The following is a 17635-nucleotide window of genomic DNA, read 5'->3' as shown; positions in this document are numbered from 1 at the left end:
ATGACATCATAGTTTGGACAAGGACAGATTTGGGTAAAACCTAGAAAACAGCTCTTATGTTGTAATTACTAAGTAAACAGAGCACAGAGCTCATTTAAAAAAAAGTGTAATTTTCTTGTTTACAGTCTAAATTTAAGGTTTAAGAACTGGGATTTGACATTTGTTGTTGTTTTACAAAGAAAGTCAAACATTTCTGATCCCATCACCGAATTGCTTCCATTTCCTGAAATGCCTACTTCACATGTTCGGTTTGCCAGACAGTGGGCGTGGCGTATTCTGGGCGTGTGCGTGATGAACCAATCATCTTTTGAATCCGAACGCATGGGGTGATTCGCCCCGCCCCTTCACTCACGCTTCTGAAAGAGTCTGCATGCTCATGTCCCGCAGAATCAGAGACGCGACAGAAGCCGATAAGAAGCGTTGTTTTGTTAACTCTCCTTTTGAAAGCACCCGTGGGATCAAAAGTATTTTATCAGCTTTTCTCTGAAGTCGGACACGCATTTGGATATATCCCGCGTGATAAGACGCGGTATTTGTCAGTTGTCCCAACCGAAATCGAGGAGTTTATATTCTCTCGGATCAGCCCGTTTCATGCGACTAGACGTTCTCCATCTGTCCCATCTGCACTACAGCACGACAGGACGGTGAACATCACTAGACATTTACGGATAGAAACTGGACGACTCGCTGTGATTTGAATGCCTTTGCAAGGACTTTGCTGGCTTGTGTGCTGCAGACAAGGCTTCAGTTTGCTGGCTCGGGATCATGGGGAGAAAGAGGAGGAAGAGTCCTTCGAGTTACGCAATCAGGACGAGCACACGCATACCGGACGGGTATGTAGACAAAACTAAAGATGTGGCGCAAAACCTAGCGAGCTGACTACCTAGACAGCACAGTGTGATAGCCAGTATGGTTCATTTCTGCAGTTCAAAGTAACTGATATCTGTTCTGATGGCACTTTTGCTTATTTGTTTTTGTATACTTGTTTTGTTTTTAATATACTTGTCACTATTCCACTAGTCACGATCATAAAGGTAACAATCAACTTTCATTGTTTTGATCCAGTGCTGTCAAACGATTAATCGCATCCAAAATAAAAGTTTTTGTTCGCTTAAAATATGTGATTTATATATTTATTATGTTTATATATACACACACACACACACAGTATACGTTTTAAAAAATATTTACGTGTACATTTTCATATTTTTATTCATATTTTAATATATAAACATAACATATTTTTCTTAAATATAGACATGCATGTGTGTATATTGATATATATACATAATAAACGCATGCATTACACACATATTATGTAAATGAAAACAATTATTATTTTTGTATGCGATTAATCACGATTAATCGTTTGACAGCACTAGTAAGGTCAAGTAACATTGCCATTGAATTTCATGGAGATGTGTGGTTCAGATCTCAGCTATTCACTTTAAACTAGCATGTATTGCAGATACTTGTTCCGGTTTAGTAGTAGCTTTTCATTTGGCACTAGTACTTTTTTGTTGGGTGTTTAACAGAAACTAGTCCTGCTTAGTATTTCTTTACTAGATACATGTACCTATTTGTCTAGACACTAGTAGGCTATCTATCCCAAGTGGCACTAGTTACATTTCAATTGTTGTTTTGCTTGTCATAGATGATTAAGTATTAGTGTCTGTTTACTCAGTACTACTAAAACTAATTACTAGTAGTAATGGAATGAGTGTTCATGTAAAGAACAAGTGCTAGTGGTTTATTGAATAGCTATTAGTCACTATTGGTATAAGCACTAGTGTCTAATTAACAAGTATCAATATTTAAATAAACAGTTATTGCTAGTGAAATTGGAAAGGATACTAATAGTCACTGTTGGATTACATACTATGAACATTACCATAATCACATTTTAACGTTCATACATTATAATAAAGACGTATACAGACATATTTTGGAGCACTGACATGTACAGATGTATTCATTGCTCAGTTTCAAGTGGTGGAAATGGAGTGTGATAAGAACACCGAGGCTATTCTAGCAAAACTTGTTTTTCTGGTCATATTTTGAGAATCAAAAAGAAGTGCTCTGGGTTTGCATGCTATGATGCCAGTGCTCCCAAGTTACCTTTTGTGAGATTCATACATATGTTCAGTATGTATGTGGTTTTGAGGGCTTTTTAATTCTAGCAACCCTATTAGAGGAAAACCATGAATGTTAAAATATGCTGCTCTTTTGTCTGTAAGGCAACTGTTGTCACACACAAGAGCTTATTGTTGAGGTGTTTCATGATTAGCGCATATGTGAAAGTCATAGTAAAGAACCGAGATGAAGGGTTCCTGTGAAATGTAATGAACAGTGAAGGACATTCAGCTGAGCCAGCACTCAGGTTCCCCGTCTATTTTACGCCTCTGTGCAACTGAACACATCCGCATGATCAAATATTTAATAATGGCTCCTCTGTCAGTAAAATCTCTAGTATTGATCCCCTCTTGTACACTAAATGAGTTTTTCAACAGCCAGCGAGCCTTTCTCACACTCACACAAAGACAGTTTTGAGCATTTTCGCAGAAGCATTTCCATCTCACGCTCTGTAGACCCTGTGTACTTCTTGGGATGGCTAATCGCCTACAAATGAAAGTATTCCACACCCCATTATGACCCAACACCCACAAGTAATACTGACTTACCTCAAATGTACTGTCTACAGTTCATATCAGTTCTCTGATAGGCGGGTATAAAGACATATTGACGTGTCTGGACATATGCGCACACACACTTTATGAGACACCCACTGGCTTTCTAATCAGTCACATATTGTGAAACCATGTTACACACAAATGCACTGGGCCGATCAATAAGGAACAGCCTGAGGGACCTTTTGCACCAATCTCTTATGGACTGACCTCTTATCTCTCCCTACTCCCTTTATCCTCACTCCATCCATCCTCTATGGACTAATCGCCCTGAAATCAATAATCCCCATATATCCTTGCTGAAGTCTTATGCCATTAACCCATTTATGGTTCTGTGAAGGACTTCTGTGCGTGTGTGTCAAGGTAATGGGAGTAGAATATAGGAGGTTAATAGGTCAATGCATCCCCCTCCTCCCCAGGGTCATCATGCATCTATTTGTTTTTTTAAGAAGGCACCAATGGAGCCAACAGGCAAGAAAAGGCATGACCAGGAAGAAAAAAAAGCACTTTTTTAAGTGTAAGATGGGATATTCTAAAAGTACAGGCAAATTTAGACATGTGAACGGGTGATTTCTAACCCAGAGAGTTTCAGACAAGCTCAGTTTGAATTTGATTGCGTGATTAAATTTGATGAACTTGATCCACTGAACCCTGCCAGTCTCCAGTATGTGATGTAACCATTAGATAATGTTACATAGTCAACCGAGTGCTTGCCACATCTTTGGGTATCACATATACTGTAATGAAGCAGCTTTAAAGACTTGATAATCAGCCCTAACTATTTGAATGGCTATTGTAATACGAGTGACCATTTGCTGAGTCATTGTTTTAGGGCAAACAGAGCCTGAACTTTCATTATGATTTATCAGCTTTTTCTAGCTGTTGGAGCACCGCAGTTGACTTGCTGTTTTCACTGTTGCCACGGTGCCATTATTGAATATTGATAAAAGATATTGATATCTAGAGTGCATCTGCATAGCCAGGCTTCCTCTTCATGCCAGGCAGGATCAATAGTCCAAGCAACAACCTTCAGTTGTCCTTCCTAGGAGAAACTAAGTGGTTGCTACTCAGGTCTTGGTGCATGGTGTCTATTTTTCTGTTGTTTATATTTAGCACTCTGCCCTTTGGTGGTTTGAACTATTAAAGCTTATTCTTTAAGAACTTTGAAACATTGGATGTCTTAAATTTAAAGGATTAGTTCAGTCCAGAATTAAAATTTCCCGATAATTTACTCACACCTGTGCCAACCAAGATGTTCATGCCTTCTTTCTTCACTTGGAAAGAAATTGTTTTTGAGGAAAACATTCCAGATTTTTCTCCATATAGTGGACTTCAATGAGGATCAACGGGTTGAAGGTGCAAATTGCAGTTTTATTGTAGCTTTAAAGGGCTCTACGTGATCTCAGTCAAGGGATAAGGGTTTATCTAGCGAAATGATCTATCATTCTCTTTAAAAAATAAAATATTGTATATTTTTTAAAATTCAAATAATTTAGGAGTGAACTAATCCTTTAAGCTTAAACTGATAATTGTGTTTCACAACATGGAAGCTGGTTTCTAACTGGACTAAAATGGTGATTAAATTTGCTCAATGTAGACATTCGCTGGTTTGGTGCCTCCAAAAACCAGCCTGACCTTAAACTGGTGCAAGTCCATAATTGTCTACCAGCCAACGATCATTTTGAATTTGCTAATGATTGGCTTAAGTTGCAGTCACATTTACAATTATTCAGCGAATTTCCATGTGCAAAAGTTTTATTTAGAGTCCACACAAATGGGAATTTTATGTAAAGGCAAAAGATTTGCCCGTTCAGATTTCGCATCTGGTTCAAATTGGTCATGCGAATTCACCTCATTGATCAACAGAAAGCTACTTGGTTTGAATGTGACTTCTGTGTGAGCAGTGCTTCTCCCACTATACTAATGACGATGGACCTTAAAGGGATGGTTCACCCAAAAATGAAAACTCTGTCATTAATTACTCACCCTCATGTCATTCCAAGCCTTTGTTCATCTTCAGAACACAAATTAAGATATTTTTGATGAACTCCTGGAGCTTTCTGACCCTGCATAGACAGCAATGGTACTACCACGTTCAAGGCCCAGAAAGGTAGTAAGGACTTTAAATTTAAAATGCTTTGAGAATACTTTTTATGCGCAAAGAAAACAAAAATAAGGACTTTATTCAACAATTTCTTCTCTTCCGTGTCAGTCTTTGACACGTGTTCATGAGAGTACCACAGCATGGTAGTTGCATTGCTGTCTGTGAATGGTCAGAAAGCTCTTGCATTTCAACAAAAATATCTTAATTTGTGTTCTGAGGGAGAATGAAAGTCCTACATGTTTGGAACGACATGAGAGTGAGTAACTAATGACAGAATTTTCGTTTTTGGGTGAACTTTCCCTTTAATGCACATAGAACTTTGCTAATGTGAGCATATCTACCATCTTCTAACACTTAGCTAAAGGCTTAAACTGGATTTTCAAGCTGGGAATTTTCATTTTTTTCAGTTTTGCAGAAATGCATACAGAGAAACATATTTCCATTGAGCTTAGGTAGGCCTTTTCATTTAACCAGGCTTAAAACCAGATACTTATGGAAGTTGGGCTTTCACTGTCAACTATTATTGGCGAAGAGGAAATGCATGCTTGGGAGACACGGAGGGTACAGAGAGGTCTGGTTTGGCTGAAGTCTAGGAAAGCCCGCTCCGGAAACATCCATTGACGTGTTTACACAAAGACCTCCTCCATTGCACCCAGCCCTCTGTAGGCCACACACTCAAGCAGGTGGTCAGACCCCACAGACGTGTTTGGATACTTCCTCTCTGCAGCGACTGTTAACGGTCCTTTTTTGTGCCGCAGGAGACCGCAGCTGAATGTATCATCTCGACAGATCCACTCTCATCTCACATGTACATCTGTACTATATATAATAATATATCCATGCTGAAACAACCCCTTAATTTCATCCTACAGTACGTAAAGCTGATATTTGGGCTTGTAACTTTGTACTTAAATGCTAAGAATAGTTTACCCACAACTGAAAATTCAATCATTATTTACTCACCCTCATGTTGTTCCAAACCTGAATGACTTTCTTTCTTCTGTGGCACACAAAAAGATATATATCAACAGTTAACAAGCTCCAAAAACATTCTTCAAAATATCTTTTTTTGAGTTTCACAGAAGAAAGAACGTCATGAAGGTTTGGAACGACACAAAGGTGACAAACTTTCCCTTTAAGGCCATCATAATGGCAAGCATGCAGCGGTGCAGTGCTGTTTCAGGGATCTGCTCCTCCATTTGTGCGACTCTGACGTCAACAGCGGTCCCCAATCAAGCTGGCCAAACAGACAGCGGGCGAGCTGAAAGAGCGCTTCTGTTTGTCCTGCACGCTCTCGCTCTTCCCCCCCGTTTCCTATTTTAGAGCGAATGAACATCCCTTGCTTGAGTCTTCCCGTGTTTCACAGAACTTTCTTTCTTTTTGTTTTTGACGTTCACGCTGTGCCTTGAAGATGTTATGACACCAGGACACCCGCCCACTGCAGCTGTTGGGGTGAGGAGCAGGGCATCCTGGGAAAGAAACACAAACTGGCATGAGTTTCTGGCACAGACACAGTGCTGTTAATGTATAACGGTAGAACCACAGAGCTTTTAGATGGTATTTCCCCCACACCCTCTACAGTGAGCCAGATTCTTGCGCTATGCAGGTTTAAATTGAGGTTTAATGTTTTGTTGTTGTTTTTGTTGGAGCGATGTGGGCAAAATAAACCGTTTTTCCATAACGCTACATTTGGTTTTTTTCCCCTTATGTTTTCACTTTTTAGACTTAGTTTCCCAGCAACACACAATAACTTAGACAAACTGTTACATAAAAACGGGATTGCATGATACCTTGAAATTCAATATAAGAAGTTAAAGTGGTGGTCTTTCAGGCCACTTGGAAAATGTAAGAAAATTAAGTTTGTTTGGCTAATCCTGCCTGTCCCTAAAAGTCCCCTTAGGGTTGATGCATAGGAAAAAAAACAAAAAGCACACAGACGAACATCTGCTCCAGAGGCCCGTGGTTGGCAGAGCAGCGGCATTTCCGCCCGCTTACTCAACCCCATCTCTTGGGACACGGGAACGGAAGTGAGCCACGGAACGAACCCATCACGGCATCTCCTGCCCGGATGATTCATCCTGCTCCTCATTTAGAGGTCCCGCTCACACGCTATACCTTTCCCAGCCTTCCTAACCGACTCAACCCCCCCCGATCAAAGCTTTATTAGATAATACGTGACTAACTTTGAGCACTGTGAACTCTTGGGAAATGGTTTGTATTGGAAGGTATGACACTGAGGAAAAATTCAGATGTGTTCTTTCCTGAAATTCATCTGAATTTGAACTCTGACCTGTGCTTTTTGCCTAAAGCACCAAAGGTTAAAAAGACACCTTTAACATATGAAGAAATGCACGTACACCACATTCGCAAATTATTAGAAAAGCGTGGGCCACTCGGAGGAAATGAAAGGTGAAGAATGAGCGAGAGAGGTTTAATGACACCTCTCAGTCTCTCCTGCTGAGCCTGTCCAACATTTATGGTGCCTCTCCACCCTGGTTAAACATTAAGCGAGTCTCATTATACACACCCCTTTAGCTCTTTAACACACTTTTACCTTCTTTCTCACCTCCATCCTGCTCTTAACTCCACTCTTACTCTGGCAGCGACTTCAGCCAGTCCATCTCCCCATGCCAAGTGAACTTACAACTTTCCCTACTCCCTACGGCATCATTGTGAATGTGCGTGCATGTGTACTAAACTTAGCAGCTCTAGTTGTAAATTGTGGCGTGCTAGTTGGGGAGCGTCTTACCACTGACCTGGATAGCGTTTCATAGGTTTAACGCCAAACCTGGCACATGCACCTTAGATTACAATAATATTTCAATATTTATCTAACAGCAATTATTCTTAGATTCAAATAGCATTTAGTGATACATTTTGCTACATTTGATGATCTTTTTAACCATTTTTTGTATACTTTTAGAAGCTTTAGAACCTTTGTACTGTACTTTGTGCTCAAGAAACATTTCTTATCATTGTTGTTGAAAACAGTTGTGCTACATAAAGGGAAGATTTATATGGCTTAATATAAGTAAATGATGTCTCTTACTGAAATATGTAGTAGAAAACCCTTGAAAGATTTACATTATTCAAAAAATCCACATTGTTTTATCAAAAATTATCACATTTTGTATATTTTGGACTATGGGGGGTGCCATTTATTTTGATGACATTAAATGGTTGCACTCTGTGAGCTACTGGCGCAATACAACTCAGAAAAAAATAAAATACTGATACAATAACCTCAGCTACTGAAAGAGCTTACAGGTGGTGATGTATTTAAGAGTATAGGTTTAAACCAAATGCTGTACCATCAATTTTTCCCCACAAGGAGTCTAAACACCCTCAGATATCGAGTAAAATCTGTGCTGAGAAACTCCTTCAGTGGCTGCGGCGTCATGACAAGCATCAACATGTTTACATCCTGCCAGGATGGCATCTAGCGTTTCTTGTCTCTGCCGTTTGTAAGCTCTTTCAGTAGCTATGCTCTACTAAAAACCTCAAAGGCATCAGGGCTGAAGTGCTGAAGTGGAGAGAAAAAAGACGTGGGTCTTTAGACAGTTTTATTCATCCACAGGCATCTTCCCATTCATTGCTCCTCTTCTTATTGCTAGGAAAACAGTGAAGACTTACATTGCTTTCGACTGAAAATTACAACCAAAAGCCACACAGTGTGGCATTGTTTTAGTATTTTATTTTATTTACCGAGTTGTGTTGCGGTAAAAATAGCAACAGGTAGCAAAGAATAGCGCCCCCCATAGTCCAAAATAATATGTATGAAACGATGTTGATTTTTTTAAATACGTAATGTTTCATGGGTTTTCTACTACATATTTCATTTAAAAGTCATTTACGTTATAGTAAGCCATACAAATATTAAAACACTGGGTTCCCATTAATATATTTGTGGAAACTTTTTTTTTTTCCAGGATTCATTGATCAGTCAAAAGCTAAAAAAGGGCATTTATTTGAAATAGGAATTGTAACATTATTAATGTCTTTACTATTAATGTCTCTTTTGATCAATTTCATGCAATAAAAGTAAAAGAAAAGGTACGGCTAAAATAAGAATTGGTAACAAAATTAAAAACACTAATATTTTCTTCTCAAATGAAATGTTTGTTGTTTCTTTGAAAGTGTTTGTGTAAGAAAAGAACCATCTTCCTGACTCTTTAGCCTCATGACCCTCAGGATCCCCCAGGCCGGCACAGAACGTTCTTCCGAGGCCGTGCCAGAGCCCTGAAACATGATGCCACAGAGCGGCACAGACTTAGATGCACACGCACGCACACACATAGAGATGCGTGTCTGTGAAGGAGGTCAAGGTGAGGGGGGGGGCTAGAGTTACAGCTGATGTGGGGGAGTCAGACTGAGTCAGTTTACAGCCGGGATCGATTCTGATAAACCTCACCCAGTCACTGGACCAAAGGGCAGAATCAGAGCCAATGCATACCAGTCATTAACGGGAACCCGCAGGCGAGCCGAGCGTGGCACCGCAGCCCGGGCCTGCCAGTGGGTGGGCGGTTGACAGGGGTCAGATGGTCATCTCAGTGGGTAGAAATACATGGTTGTGCAAATGAGCCTCCTTGTAATTTTCCTGGAAATCAACTTTAACTAGAATCCACTCATAAACAGTATTTATTGCAAATTGCGGCATGCACGCTGCCTGTATGGCGAAACACTGCTTTTATTGACTACAGGACCATTCACAAGAAAATTGCTGGCAAAACGGTAGGAGCCAACAAATTTTTCAGGACACTTTTGTACATGTTTTTTTTTTTTTTTTTTTTCAGTCATCACCTCCCAGAAGGTATTCGAGGCTTTGCGTGTGTGTTTCAGTTTAATAGTGTTGACAGAGGAAACAGTTCAAAGCAGGAAATGTTTCCTTCTGTCTGATGTTTGTTTCTCTTCATTCCTTCTTCTCGTATGCCGTTTAAGGGATAGTTCATCCAAAAATGAAAGTTCTGTCATCATTTAATCAGCCTCATACCGTTCCGATCCTGTTTGACCGACTTTTTGAAACACAAAGATATTTTGGAGAATGGAGAATGAAAAGTCATATAGGTTTGACATGAGGATGACTTTGAGGTGAATTTTACCTTTAATATTCAGGCTCAAGTACATGCATGTCAGGTAACTAAAGCCGATGTCAAATCTGTTCGCACGGAAGGACAGTGTGTATTTACTGTCCACTGGGTGTGAAGGGTCTGAGGGCTGGCTGCGGGACAGAGTTGGCCCAGAGGGGCTGGGTGGGGCAGAACTGGTTTGGTATTGCATGTAGACGGATTGAGCACAAAAGCTCTCTGTCTTTGTCAGTTCTAAGAACAGGCCTCATTTCGAATGTTATGATCTGCATGAAGCAGGCAAGTGCCCAGGACTGCTGAGTGTTTGTGTGTTTGAATTCACTGCCAAGTACTACAGAAGAGGTGCTGTTACTAAGTGCACTTGTTCATAGAGGTATGTGCGTGTGCATGTTTATGACCTAGTAAATAAATTACTGCAAACTGTCAGCCAAATTGCAAAATTCAAATGCAGAATGGTTTATAACAAAACTAAATGTTACTTCTTTTTTTTTTTTAATATTTTGTGCTAAAGGGTTAGTTCATCCAAAAATGAAATTCTGTCATTAATTACTCGTTCCAAACCCGTAAGAGATTTGTTAATTTTCGGAACAAGCAATGCAACTTACACATTCAAGGCCCGCAAAAGGTAGTAAGGACATCGTTAAAATAGTCCATGTGACATCAGCGATTCAACCGTAATGTTATGAAACTGCGAGAATACTTTGTGTGTAAAGAAAACAAAAATAACGACTGTATTGAACGATTTATTTTCTCTCTTTTTATCGTGGTACTCTCGTGAATGCACGTTGACTGACACGGAAGTAGGGCTGAAATGATTAGTCGATGTTATCGACAACGTCCACAATAAAAAATTGTTGACAGATATTTTTGTTGTCGAGTAGTCGGTTAGGTTCTCAAATGAACCTAATGTAAGAGCCTGCAACTGCGTTGTTTGGATGAATATGTAAATATATGCTGCACGCTTTATTCTCAATAAATAAACACAATTATACTGGAAATTTTCCCATTAAAGTGATAGTTTGCTTTGCAGAGATCAAAGCTTGATCTAGCTCAAGACTGTTTTGACTGTCATAGCCATGTAAGGTATTTTAAGTGCGATTATGTTGTGAATAAAATAGTTTGTCCAAAAACATAAAACGTCTTATCACTTACCTTTATTTTGTTTCTTATCCATATGAGTTACAGGCAGGCAGAAAGATGTATCACTCAGTTACTTTTTTATATAGCTAATTAAATGGTGAATAAAGAGAGTTTCTCTGTCATCTCATTTTATGTGCCAAATATATTTATTTGTATAAATTAGTTGTATAATAATTGTAAATATATAATATGATTTCCAAAAGCTGAAGTGATTACCTTTACTTATTTGTTAGAATATATATAACTCAATATTACTAATTATACTAATTGTAAAAGCTGAATGATTAATCAGTGAAATAATCGATGATCAGCCGATTAATCTGTGTAATAATCGTTAGATTAATCGTTTATTGAAATAATCGTTTGTCGCAGCCTTACACAGAAGAAAAGAAGTCATTAAATACAGTCGTTATTTTTGTTTTCTTTGCACACAAAAAGTATTCTCGTAGCTTCGTAAAATTACAGTTGAGCCACTGATGTCACATGGACTGTTTTAACAATGTCCTTACTACCTTTCTGGGTCTTGAACATGTCAGTTTTGTTGCTGTGTATGCAGGGTCAGAAAGATTTCGGATTTCATCAAAAATAAGTTAATTTGTGTTCTGAAGACGAACAAAGGTCTTGTGGTGTTGGAACGACATAAAGATGAGTAAGTAATGACAGAATTTTTATTTTTGTATAAACTATCCCTTTAAAAAATGGGAAAGTTCCACATGCATTTGAGTAAAACAGATAACAGAGTTTTGCAGTTGACTATGATTGTAAAAGTTGGACGTAATGTACGTAATGTACTGGAAGATCCAGAAAAAATTTAAACAAGCACTAAACATTGTGCTGTGGCATTTTTAGCTTGATTCTCTGTGGTTTCTAGAATGTTCTAGGTGTTTTGAACATGTTCCTGTGCAGTTGGTTAGCATGTTCCGAGTTATTAGTGCATTGCTATTTGGTTGCTAGAATGTTGTGAGTTTCTAGGTTGTTTCTGCTGTGCAGTTGCTACATTACTATGTGGTACTAATGTTTTTTTTCTGATACTAGGTGAAAATTGTAAGTCCACTTATATGAGCACCCCTCTTCCTGAGAAGTTGTATGGTTTGAGATCAAATAGCGCAAGTCTAGTTTAATAACTAAGGGTTTGTTTGGTGATGTTTGGATTGTTTAACTTAATTTAAGAACAGTAAAGGTTGGTGGGAAGTCCAAATTTAGACTGCTAGTTGTATGTGTGTGTGTGGTTTCAGAACATTACTCGGTATCATATAGCAAATAGGAAGTGTGGTCAATTTGTGCCATTTCGCTTTGCGCTGTAGAGCCCATGGGTTTTTTTTTTTAACCAAGGGAGACTTTTAGAATCCAGTAAGTAACCTTATGACTCACATCGTACAGTAGGTATTTGTACAGTTGTTTGACAATTACCATACAAATTACATGACTTAACTCATCATTAGTTCACAATTATGAACGATGAAACACCGAAAAGTCGGCTGACTGCCATTATGACCAATTGCTAAGCTTTCTTTTGGTTAGCCACATTGAGCCACATCAAAGGGTTTCCAGGTCATTCAGGTTGACCTTTACTGGACCCCTGCTGCAGTCCAGAGCTCTTTTCTCGTTCCGTCTTCCTCTTTTTAATATGAGCTCTGAGATGGGGAAGGGGAAGCCTGAATTGAGGAATGCACTAAAGAATCCGGACATCCCTCGAACCATAACCCGCCACGCTGTCAATCATCTGCGCAGGCGTTAACAGCCAAAACATCTCGGACGGCTAGCTTTTCAGGCACATTCGTTTGTGCAGCAGTGGAGTTGAATGTTGTTACTTTGAACTTGTTCACCCACATGCTGGTATTAGATTTTTGGTGTAATGCCAAACTGTAATTATTTATAATGATTCATAATTAAAGACCAGTTATTTCATGACAAACCTTTTTTTTTTGTTCCACCTGGAATGTCAACAAAATGTGGCTTTCTGTTCATTTAATATTTAATGGAAATGCATGTGACACTAAAATAATGCAGAATATTTACCGCTGTATATAGAAAATGTAACAAAACACCCTGATGTACATTACTGATGGCACAAAAGTGACTTGCTTTATATAAAATACATGATGTGTCACACAAGGACTTCTAGGAATGTCATTTTACTCTTTCTCACAGTAAATTATACAGTAAATTCATAGTTTTTTTCCTGCATTTCTTGACAGAATAATGTTACATACAGTGTGATGCTAAACCATTTACAGTTTTTCACCATATATGGTAATGTAACTCACAGTTAACCATTTAACAGGCCTTTACTGTAGAAACTTTTGTTACATTTAAGTTTTGCTGCCATGGCAACCTAAAACTAAAGTTCCAAATGGAACCATATGAGGTTTGTGGAACTTATTGAAACAAAGGAAGTGAAAGAGACTAAATGTTCTCCATGTACTGCACATCCTTCGAGAATATCTAGCAGAGTTTACTGGAAGGGAAGTGTGAGATCAATACCTGCCAGATGCCCATGTGTTCTGTCCTTTCTCTTTTACAGGGGCAACTAGAGGTCACTCTGTCTCAGCCCACTCGCACAGCCAACGGCACACCCTGGTGAGTTTAGGCATTAATGATGTTTAATAGGATGTGTGTTTGTGTGTGTGTGTGTGTGTGTGTGTGTGTGTGTGTGTGTTTGTATCTGTCCTACATCTCCCTCACAGCCTGGACAGATACATTTGTCAGTGTGTACAGTACGTATCCTTACAAAAAAGTACTGTGGTTTTACAGTGATTGTATCAGAGGGTAAGACCATCTAATTTGGATATATACCAGCATACAGAATGAGCTTTTTAGCCTCATTATATACTTTCATACTTATTTAATATAAAATATTAAGTAAAACATTATTTTTTTTAAATAAGTGTTTTCTGTTTTAATATATTTTAAAATATAATCTACTCCAGTCTTCAGTGTCACATGATTCTTCAGAAATGGACATTTTAATATGCTAATTGGTGCTTAAGAAACATCTCTCATTCGAAAACAGAACTGTTGCTCATTAATATTCTTGTGGAAACCATTATACATGCTTTTTCAGGTTTTTTTGATGAATAGAAAGTTTAAAAGAACAGCTCTTTTTGAACTGTATACACTTAGTGTAGCGTGCTACACAGCCACTTGTAAGATAATGGTGAATGTGAGCTAGTCAGCTTTGGGTGTGTCACAGCACAAAGAGTTAAGCACACACAGAAAATGTTTTACCCCATTAATCATCAGAAACTCAGTGTAAATGAGCGGTAATTTTATTGGATTATCAAGAATCTGGAGGAAGTGTGTGTGTGTGTGTGTTTTAGCAGGTTGAGATTTGCACGAAATCCAGCCAGACGGTGACTCAGTCTTTTTTTATCACATGTAGAGGTCGCTCAGTCTCATCACGGATTAGACACGCACGTGCTGTCATCCTGAGTGCTTTCTGTCTCACTCAGCTGGCTGGATGTGGAATGTCTTGGCAGTATTCTTAAGTAAACTGTATTATTTTTAGCAGAGGTCAGAAAGACACACTCCATCTTACTGTCCTCAATCACTGTCTTTTCTCCGAAAGAAAGCATTGTCTCCTATATCTGTCACTCTTGGTCACTCAGCCTTTTTTTTTTTTTAAATCTCAAAAGAACATTTTGCTCCATTTTGGCTGTTGTAGGTTGTTCTTTCTCTTGTTCACCAGCTGTTCTGCACTGTCAGTCCATTCATGTGTCAACCTGACAGGTCACAGCTTGGTGCTAATGAGTTTCCCACGTTTTAACAGCTGAGCACTTGGACTTTCATGTTTTGTTTTTTTTTACCAATTTTTTTTAAATTAATAATTTAAAAAAAAATTGTATTTTGTTTGGTAATTTTTTGCATTTAAATTTTCACATGAGTAATTTTTAACCTTTTTTGGACACTTTGTGTAGTGAAATGTGACTGTGCATGTTAAGCACATTTACACACACATACACACACACACACACACACACACATGTTGTGTTTCCATGTTTTATGGGGACATTCCATGGGCGTAATGGTTTTTAATACTGTACAAACCATATTTTCTATCGCCATACACCTACCCTACACCTAAACCTAGCCCTCACTGTGCAAACTTTTACTTTCTGAAAAAAAACATTCTGCATGATTTATGAGCCTGTTTCCTCATGGAGACCTAAAAAACGTCCTGGTATGTCCCCAAATGTCCCCACAAGGATAGTAATACCAGTAAATTTTGACCTTGTGGGGACATTTGGTCTCCATAATGTCATAAATACCAGGTACACACACACACAACTCTGTATAGCTATCTTTGTGAGGACATACATTGACACAATGCAGTCTCTAGCTCTTTTCCCTAAACCTAACAGTCAGAGCTAAGTGCCTCACCCAAACCTTTACCCTAAACCTAACCTTTACATAATTATAACCTGATCCCTAAAACCAAGTCTTGACCCTCAAACAGGCCTTTAAAGAGGTCTCAGAAAGTGAGGACCGGCCAAAATGTCCTCACTTTACAAAATTGTCCTCACTCCAATGGTCTAAAAGTCAAACCGACCCTCACAAAGATAGCCATACAAGTGCACACACACACAAACACACATGCATTAACTTAGTTGTCTAAATAATAACTTCTATTGTTTTTATTAGATTATTATAATTACTAATTATAATTATCATAATTACTAATTGTAATTACTAGAAAGTAACTCTCAAAGAAAACTTTTTAGAATAAAATCAATTAAAAAAAAAAATCACATTTACTTTCTTTTAGGAACAATTTTGCCTGGCAGTAATACACACATATATACAAATGTGGTCAAGTGTGTGCAAGCCTTCCAGCAAGGACATTGCTTTCTTAGTTAATAAATAAACAGCACTGCATTTTAAATAAAGTCAATCATCTGTTGACTACAGTTTAACATACCACAAGTGTACTATAGAGAATAGTGTGTTATTAAGATTAAGTGCACTACAGAGAGCAGCATATACTCAAACTGTAACAAAGAATGGAGAAAACATACTACTATTTTTTTGTATGTCTTAAAGGATTAGTTCACACCAGAATAATTTTTTTGTGATAATTTACTCACCCCTGTGTCATCAAAAATGTTCATGTCTTTCTTTCTTCTTAAATGTTTTTGAGGAAAATGTTCCAGGGTTTTTGTCCATATAGTGGACTTAAATGGGGATCAGTGGGTTGAAGGCCCAAACTGCAGTTTCAGCTTCAAAGGGCTCTTCACGATCCTAACCAAGGAATAAGGAAAACGAATTTATGTACTTTTTTAACCACAAATGCTTGTCTTGCAACAACTCTGCGTCCATAACTTAATCAGGTAGTCATGTTGAAAAGGTCACACGTGACTTAAGCAGAAGTACCGACCCAGTGTTTACGACGCAAATGTGCAAAGAATGTCAAACGGCCTTTACAAAAAATGGTAAAACAGCGATGTTGGACGATTTTGAAGTTGGAGGAGAACATGAAATGGAGGTCCACTCTTCCGCTATATGGAGAAAAATCCTGGAATGTTTTCCTCAAAAACTTTAATTTCTTTTCAACTGAAGAAAGGCATGAACATCTTGGATGACATGGGGGTGAGTAAATTATCAGGCAATTTTAGTTCAGGAGTGAACTAATCTTTTAATTATGCTATGACGTTGGGGAGTTAACAGTTAGCCTTTTCCTTACACCACTGCCTAAAAACAGATATTGTTTTCCTGTAAGGAACCCGATGATTTATTTAAATCTCTAAAGTGTGTGTGAGTGTATAATGGATAACTGGGTTATATTAGCTTTTATTATAATTGTGTTAGCCATTGATTCATCAGGATATTGATGTCTGTTACTGTAAGCCACATGGAATTGGCAGTAAAAGTTACACACAAAAGAAGTCCCTTCAATTCAGCGGACATTTATGGAGGAACACATAAAATATGTTTCCCTTCTTTTTACCTTTCCTCATTCCCTCCATTTCTTTTATCAGTTTCCTGTCAGTGTAGGCCACACAGATGGTTTGGGTTAGTGCGCTTATGCCACAGAGAGCGTCAGAGAGGGAGGGTTACACACACAGTGCTACTTTGCCTTCATATTAACCGTTCTGCCTGGCAGTATTACCGACCGGAGTTTCCTGTTCCATGACGCTATTCCACTGAAAACATTTAAATTCGCATCCCCAACCACAAGGTGGTTTCATACGGCCCCCTTGCGCGCTTACACTTAAATCTACACATCGGTTTTCACAGACTTCTCCAAATTTTAATATTCTTCTTTTTTTATTTGTATTATTCACATAATGCATAACTACACCACATCTAACTGAAATAAATTATTACAATTTTAGGTTATATGTTTTTGCTTTTTGTTATGATTAGACAGTTGAGGAAGAGACAGGAAGTCATAGGAGAGGGGAAAAAAACTAAACCTCAGATCGTCCAAAGCACTGTTGTGCTGGCCAAAAAGCCATGAATTCTTGCAAAAAATAATGTGAGTTGATTTCTATTTATTTTTAGCCTCTATACAGTATTGTTTAGAAGTTCATAGTAAGATTTTTTTATGTTTTTGATCAAAGCCTCTTATGTCCAGGCACAGTTTTGTGATGTAAGGAAAGAGAAGGTTTTTTTTTGCAGCT

The 17635-nt window shown here is 38.3% G+C and overlaps 1 protein-coding gene across 1 annotated transcript in view; it reads left to right on the top strand.

Moving 5' to 3' along the window:
• The first annotated feature begins 379 nt into the window (after positions 1-379).
• plekhh3 (pleckstrin homology, MyTH4 and FERM domain containing H3) overlaps positions 380-17635 on the top strand; it is a 47528-nt gene continuing 30272 nt past the window's right edge. Inside the window, exons 1-2 of the mRNA XM_051105681.1 lie at positions 380-833; positions 13540-13595. Coding sequence (XP_050961638.1) covers positions 699-833; positions 13540-13595 — 191 coding nt within the window. The 5' untranslated portion in view covers positions 380-698. The remainder of the gene's footprint in view (positions 834-13539; positions 13596-17635) is intronic.

Source organism: Labeo rohita, chromosome 3 (genome assembly GCF_022985175.1).
Source record: "Labeo rohita strain BAU-BD-2019 chromosome 3, IGBB_LRoh.1.0, whole genome shotgun sequence".
NCBI lineage: Eukaryota > Metazoa > Chordata > Actinopteri > Cypriniformes > Cyprinidae > Labeo > Labeo rohita.
The sequence above is the reverse complement of the archived record's forward strand: the minus strand, read 5'-3'. Positions and strand labels throughout refer to the sequence as shown.